Source organism: Empidonax traillii, unplaced genomic scaffold, assembly GCF_003031625.1.
Source record: "Empidonax traillii isolate 1590-97213 ecotype Southwest subspecies unplaced genomic scaffold, ASM303162v1 scaffold1292:size136317, whole genome shotgun sequence".
In the NCBI taxonomy this organism is placed as follows: Eukaryota; Metazoa; Chordata; class Aves; order Passeriformes; family Tyrannidae; genus Empidonax; species Empidonax traillii.
The window spans coordinates 96944-104410 of NW_020956485.1; the positions used below are offsets into that span (position 1 = coordinate 96944).

A 7467-nucleotide genomic window follows, 5' to 3' on the forward strand; every position below is an offset into this window, starting at 1 on the left:
AACAGGAATGGGAGGATAATTGTGTGAAACAGCTTGCATCAGTAACTGGTCCAGACCATCCCCTGCATGGTTCTAGCTTGCAACGGTTAATGGGTGTTGACCCTGCTATGATCACCCCACGAGCACAGGCAGAAGGTATGCGACCACATGAAGTTAAAGCAACCACTAGGGCTGCTAGAGAAGCCATTCGCACGGCCTCAGCAGTTATTGCTAAGCCATCCCCGTGGTCTGCCATCAAACAGGCTGAAAGTGAAACTTTTACACAGTTTGTAGACCGTCTTCAAGCGGCGATTGATTCCTCCTCCCTCCCCCTGGAGGCAAAGGGCCCAGTCCTCGCAGATTGTCTGTGCCAGCAATGTAATTCAGCAACCAAGGACATTCTGCGATCCTTGCCTGCTGCAGCGAGTATCGCAGACATGATTAAGCATGTCACAAAAGAAGAGCATTTTGCCCCAATTCAAGTGGCTGTTCACGCAGCAATAGCTAATGCAATGGTGTGTTTTAAATGTGGCCAGCCAGGACATGTGGCAGTAAACTGCCCCCAGCTCGGGAGTCCGGCAATAATACGTCCCTCTCCTCAAATCAAACCTAGAAGGCCGTGTCTTGCATGGGGGAAAAAAGGGCACTTTGCTAAAGATTGTAGATCTAAAAATCAGGGAAACGTGAAGGGGAGGGGGCAATGCAACTGCCCTGGCAGCACCCAGCCCCCTCCCACCTGGAACATGGGGCGGCCACATATGGATATAGCTACAAGGCATAAAACACCTCTGAACCTGACATCTTCCCTACTAATGAAAACTGCGAGCTTTTACTTGCAGGATTGGATCATCGGACGCCCTCGGAACCAGTACAGCCCAGTGCCAGAGGAGAACGACCCTGTCCCACCCTGCGGGCTCGGCGCAGACGAAGGTCGGACAGCAACGAGCACTTAAGTCACTGTCCGAGGTGGTTCTGCAAAATCGCAGAGGACTGGACATTCTGTTCTTACAAGCAGGTGGGCTGTGTGCTGCTCTAAAAGAGGAGTGCTGCGTTTTCACAGACCACACAGGGTTAGTGAAAGACACCATGGCCAAGCTGCGAGAGAGATTAGAAAGTCGAAAAAGGGACAGGGAATCACAGGATTGGTTCACATCACTGTTTGATCAAGCACCATGGCTCACCACCTTGCTATCCTCTCTTATCGGTCCCATAACAATACTCCTTTTAGCACTAGTTTTCGGACCCTGCATTTTTAACAAGCTCGTATCCTTTGTTGAGAACCGCCTTAAATCCATCAACATCATGGTGGTCAAACAGCGGCAAATGCTGTAAATAGCGCCTTAAACCAAAGTAGTTCCACACAGTTTTGCACTAACTCACAATTCTATACCTCAGTGTTAAGACACTTCTCTCTACCTCTCTAGGGCTTCCTTTAAGCCACTTGTTGAGCCTTAAAAACTTTTGACCTCTATGACCTCTATGACAGTATTTTGCACTTCTTAGATTATAGCCTGCTTTATATGTCATGGAGAGGGGGGAAATGTGGGCAGACAGGGCCTGGCGTTCAGAAGATTTCGGGATGTACGGAAAGAAAGGGACCAACCCCCTCCAATGCCTGATAGCCAATAGTAGCTAGGAGATAACGTAAGCAGACGGAAGTGACAATGTCACTAAACCTTATAAAAGGCCGTGTTACAAACTAATAAACGCCATTTTACCACCCACCACATTGATGTCTGTGAGTTAACGGCCCGAGTGACTAAGACGTAGTCACCGTACCCTTCCCGGACCAGGTCGTCATGCAACAGAGGTGTCCCAGGCAGGCCTGGCCGTGGCACTCAGTGCTCTGGGCTGGGGGACAAGGTGGGGATGGGGCACAGGGTGGGTCCATGGGCTGGGAGGGCTTTTCCAACCTCAGGGATTCTGGGATTCTATAAAAGCAGGGAATCCCTCTCCTGGGAACAGCTCACACCAGGGTCACAGTGCAGGGGGCAAGAGGATCATGCCCCAAGAGCTTATGGAGGGAGGAGAGAGCGACCAGGGCTCTGACTGGTTTCCCTGCCCTGTACCCTCCCAGCACCTTCCAGCCCCCACCCTGGGGTCTCCAGGACTCACGTTTTTGTACAGTTTCTCCGCCAGCTCCTTGATGTGCCGCAGGATCTTCTGCTTGTTCCCCTCCTCCGCCCGCATGCGCTTCACCTCGTACGCCACGAGCTGGGGACGAGACAGCAGCTGAGGGGAGCCCTTCCACGGCCCCCTCTGTCCCCAGTGTCACAGCTGATCCCAGCCAGTGCTCCAGGGCAGGGAGGGCCCGGTGGGATGGCTGGGGAGGGGGGACAGCTCACCTCGTCAAACAGGTCGATGGAGCGATACGGGGCCCCGCGCTCGGTGACGAAGCCGGCGAAGGCCATGCCCTCCAACACCTTGGTCAGGAAATCGTCCTCCGTCAGCCCCCGCTGCCCCAGGAACGCTGCCTGCAGGGGGAGAGCGTGTGCCATCAGCATGGGGTGACACGGAGCGAAGGACACACACCTGGGTGGGCACTGGGACGGTGCTACCTCCTGCCCGGCCCAGCTGGGCACAGGGACAGGGTTTGCATGGAAACCTGAACCTCTGGACAGGAGCAGCAGGACAGGGGGGGCAAGGGAAGAGCACCAGGGTCACCTCAGTATGCAGAGGCAGGACACAAGGACATGGGCACAGGGATAAAAGGACTCAGGGGTACAGGAACAGCTCAGAGCACTGAGTGCCACAGCCAGGCCTGCCTGGGACACCTCCAGGGCTGGGCACTCCAAACCTCCCTGGGCAGCCCCTGCCAAGGCCTCACCACCCTTTCCAACAACAAGTTCCTCCTCAGGGCCAACCTGAGCCTCCCCTGGCACAGCTTGAGGCCGTTTCCCCTTGTCCTGTCCCTGTTCCCTGGGAGCAGAGCCCGACCCCCCCCGGCTCCCCCCTCCTGGTAGGGACTTGCAGAGCCAGCAGGTTCCCCCTGAGCCTCCTTTTCTCCAGGATGAGCCCCCCCAGCTCCCTCAGGAGTTTTCCAGGCCCTTCCCAGCTCCCTTCCCTGCCCTGCACACGCTCCAGCCCCTCCACGTGTCTCTTGTGTAAGGGGCCCAGAACTGCCCCCAGGATTCCAGGGAGGCCTCCCCAGTGCCAAGACCTCAAAACCCCCCAGCTCCAGGCCTGGGCTCCCTCCTCCCCAAGCCTCGGAGCTGCCCTGGCTGCAGGAGCAGGGACAGGGCCGTGGAGCATCCAAGCACTCCAGGGCACGACCAGGGAAGTGCTGCCCGATCCAAGAGACCTCGGGACGCTCAAGGACAAACACGGGATGCAGGTGGGCCGGGGGAGGGATGTCGCGAAGGTCACCGGCTGGAAACCCGGAATTGTTTTTTTTTAATTCAGCTGTCATAGCCCAACTCCTCCCAGTTCTGCCCAGCCTCCCCCTGGAAAAGGCCCCGCACACACCTTGTGGAAGCGGATGACGGGCTCGGGGTGGATGCGGATGATGTGCAGGCACCAGCGATAGCCCTGCAGCAGCTGTGCAAACAGGCGCAGGAACACGGCTCGGATCTCCTTGTCCTGGCAAGGGAAGGACAGCGAGCTCACGGAGTGGTCACGGCGAGGTGGGACAGGGTGTGGATGAGGCAGCTCCCAGGGCAGGAGTTTCCCCCCCACGCCGAGGTGAGGGAATCAACCCACTGGGTCAGGGGAGGAAACACAGCAAGGATTCCAGGGAAAACAGAGCACAGCAGCATGGAGTCACTGCTCTGCCCCCTGGATGCTGTGCAGGGAGGACAAGGAGCTCTCACAGCCCCAGGATTTGCTGAAGGGCCCAAACGTTCCATGTGTGCCTCCGGCCCTGGCCATGAACCCCTGGGCAGTGCCAGTGACACCAGGATGGAGATAGCCTGGAATCGTGCCCAGGAGATGGGAGGGATGTCCATTAGGAATGGCCTCCCCACTCACCTGCATCTTGAGGGAAGAGGCAGAAATGGTGGAAGGGAGGAAGGCGAGATCAGCCACTTCCAGCTCCGGGTCCAGGACCTGCACGGGGAACACACACAGCTTTCTTCCCGGCAGGAAAAGCCAAGGAGAGCTCCCCAGAGACCCCACAGTCCCCCTGGAAAAGCGCTGAGGGGTTTGGAGACAAACCACCAGGGATCAGGCACGGGAAGCCTCACGGCCTGACCCTTCCTTGGGAATCACTGCTGGCAGAGTGGGGATCCCAGGGGAGGGGGAACCCCTCTGGCTCTGCCAGGGAGATCTTCCCCCCGGTGCCCCCGAGGAGCCGGAGCCACAGTGTGGGCTGGGCACAGTGCCCTGGGCACGCTCCGGAGCACCGGGAACACGGGAACAGCCAGAAGGGCTGCAGGGCCACAGCTGCTTCCTGCCCATGGGCTGGGAGCCAGCCTGCCCATTCCCAGAAACCTTTGGCAGAGGAACCCCCTCTGGCACTGCCACGCATCATCAGATCGGGATTGGGAATGGTCCCTGTGCCAGGATCAGGAGAACCCCAAGGTGTGAACCCTGCTCTCAGAGGAGCCCCAACTCCGTTCCCAGCTCCCTGGACATGTGTGTCGTTCTGGCACCCCAGGGATGGAGGGAATGTTGCAGCACTTACCATGGAAAGGGCTTCCCGGGTCTGCTGGAGCAGGGGCTCGGGGAGCAGGGAGATGTGGACACACTCGGGAACGTTCACAGTCCCACCATCCAGATCCGCGATCACCACATCGAGCTGGAAGGGCAGCACAGCGTGGGACAAGGCCTGGCTTCCCAATCCCACAGGTCCCACTGGACCCAGCCATCCCCACTGGACCCAGCCATCCCCACTGGACCCAGCCATCCCCACTGGACACAGCCATTCCCACCGGGCTCACGAGGACACCTGGATGCATCCCAGGCTGAGCACACGGAGCCTGTGGCCCCAGGCACCCCGAGGATGATGCCTGATGCCACCCGAGCCTGCTGTCACCCCACCCTGGGTCACCCCACCCTGGCACTGCCCTGGCACAGGGAACAGGGATCACGGTGTCTCACCAGCTCCTGCGTCTCCGACTGGAAGATGGAGTGGACCCCGATGATGAAGGGGGTGGGGGTGCTCAGCACCTCCAGGAGCTGGGCGGGCAGGATGGGCACGTAGGTGAAACTGCAACCAGAAAGAGCCTCAGCGCAGCCCCGAGCCCTGCTCAGCACCCAAACCCGGGCACCAGCCTCGATCCTGGCTCCGGAGGGCAGGGTTAGATGGGAGATTGGGGAAGGAATTGCTGGCTGGGAGGGTGGGGAGGCCCTGGGACAGGTTGCCCAGAGAAGCTGTGGCTGCCCCTGGATCCCTGGAAGTGCCCAAGGCCAGGTTGGACGGGGCTTGGAGCAACCTGGGCCGGTGGAAGGTGTCCCTGCCCATGGCAGGGGGTGGCAGTGGACAGGCTTTAAGGTTCCTTCCCACCCAAACCCTCCTGGGACTCCACGCTTCCATAACTCTATAATTTGATCCCACTGAGAGAAAGGAAAGGGGATGGATTCTGGAGATAGAAGCACCTCCGGCCTCTCCCATCTGGCATCACCATGGGGTCACTGCACAGTCCTGGATCACATCCCATACTCTCATGGGATTGCTTCCCTCTGCTAGGAGCTGCCCCAGCCAGGAACAGGGAACACTGCTGAGAACACCTTACTCCTGCTTATGGAATCATGGAATATCCTGGGTTGGAAGGGACCCACAAGGATTATTGATCCAACCCCTGGCCCTGCACAGACACCCCAACAATCCCTTCCTGTCCCTCAGAGGATCATCCAAACCCTCCTGGAGCTCTGGCAGCCTTGGGGCTGTGCCCACTGCCCTGGGGAGCCTGTTCAGTGCCAACCACCCTCTGGGGGAAGGACCTTTCCCTGAGATCCAACCTGAGCCTGCCCTGGCACAGCTCCAGCCATTCCCTGGGTGCTGTCCTGGTCACCAGGGAGGAGAGAACATTTCCCAGCTCAGCCCATCCCGCCTGGAGAGGGGGGAGGCAGGGCTGGGAGATTCACCAGTGCCACTGGGAGGCAGATGAGCCGGCACAGGGTGGAGGGTCGGGGGGCTCAGGGACCCCTCACCTGTACTTGAGGGGGAACATGAGAGCCAGGAGAGCCCTGCAGGCGTCTGTCAGCCGCTGGTAACTGCTGGAGAGGAACAGGATCTTGTGCTCGGTCAGCGCCGCGCAGAACAGGAACAGCACGTTGGTGATGCCTGGCAGGGCACAGGAGGGCACTCAGAAACGTGGGACCCCTCTTGCACCCCTCCAGAGACCCCTGACCCACCCCCCAGGGCTGGAGAAGTCCCTCTTCCCAGAGGGGCAAGTGTGGGGCCGGGTCTCACCGAGCTGGCGGAACAGCAGGGCCACGCTGCAGCTGCTGACGGGGAGCGAGTCGTTGATGGGAGTCTGGATCACCTGCCTGTCCCCTGCCCCCAGGGAGATCGTCCTCTGCAAGGGAACACATGCCCAGTCACTGGGATCATCCTGGCAAGGCACGAGGATGAGGTAGGAGCAGCCAAACCCCCCCGGAGCAGGGGACAGGGCGACCGCACCCCTGGCACAGCCCCTGTACCCAGCACAGCTGGAGCACGGCTGCTGCAGGAAGAGGGAGGAGAAAACAGGGAAGAAGGAAGAGGAAAGAAGAGCAAGGATGTTGCCACTGAACCCCTTGGGTGCTTGACTGGGTCCACAGGCTGAGGGGAGGAAGGGGACCTGTTTCAATATTCCCAGCCGACACCAGCAACATCCCAGCGGCCCCAAGATCCGCACAGACGTGGGACACAACGGCTCCCCAGCACTCAAGGGCTCCCCAGGCCATGAGGGCTCTCCAGGCCCTTGGACCCAAGGGGAGCAGCTCCCCTGTCTGTGCCCACCCAGCCCTGCTGTGCTGAGGAGCAGCACCAGCTCCACAGACCCGGCTGCCTCCCGGTCATGGGACGGACAGACCGGGCACGGGTTCATTGTTTCTTCCCCAATGCCACTTATCATTCCCAGACTGAGCCCATTCCCAGTGGCACAGGGATGCTTGCACACCCCAAGGCTTCCTAAAGGCTGCAGGGGCTGGGGCAGGAGCAGAGCTCTGGCCCTTCTCCTCCTCTTTCCACACCTCCCCAGGGAACACGCTCCCGCAATAGCAGGTTTCGCCACCTCCCCACAGCCGCAAGAGCTCCCAGACCCCGCCAGGAACAGCCCCAAAATCCAGTGCTGGACACGGCCGTGGCCGAGCAGAGCCAGACCCCTGACCTGCTCCTCCAGCCAAGCTTTCACAACCCCCAGGAGAACACAGAGGGGCAGATGGGCCAGTCTGGAATGCAGCCCCTTCCCGGAGCCCAGGGACACGTCCCAGGACACACAGACAGACAGCCCAGGGCACCCTGAGACCAGGACACGGGCCTGGGTGGGCCACACTCAGAGCAATTAACAGAGAGGCTGTTAACGAGGGGACAGACCCAAGGTGGGAAAGAAATGTGGGAAAGAA

The 7467-nt window shown here is 59.7% G+C and overlaps 1 protein-coding gene across 1 annotated transcript in view; it reads right to left on the reverse strand.

Moving 5' to 3' along the window:
- The window catches only part of SBF1 (SET binding factor 1), a 40546-nt gene that overhangs the window by 18908 nt on the left and 14171 nt on the right, over positions 1–7467 (reverse strand). The window contains exons 8-15 of the mRNA XM_027906399.1: positions 6332–6437; positions 6070–6202; positions 5017–5125; positions 4601–4714; positions 3946–4023; positions 3445–3558; positions 2325–2453; positions 2095–2193 (exon numbers count right to left, since the gene is read on the reverse strand). Of these exons, the coding sequence (XP_027762200.1) occupies positions 2095–2193; positions 2325–2453; positions 3445–3558; positions 3946–4023; positions 4601–4714; positions 5017–5125; positions 6070–6202; positions 6332–6437 (882 nt within the window). The remainder of the gene's footprint in view (positions 1–2094; positions 2194–2324; positions 2454–3444; positions 3559–3945; positions 4024–4600; positions 4715–5016; positions 5126–6069; positions 6203–6331; positions 6438–7467) is intronic.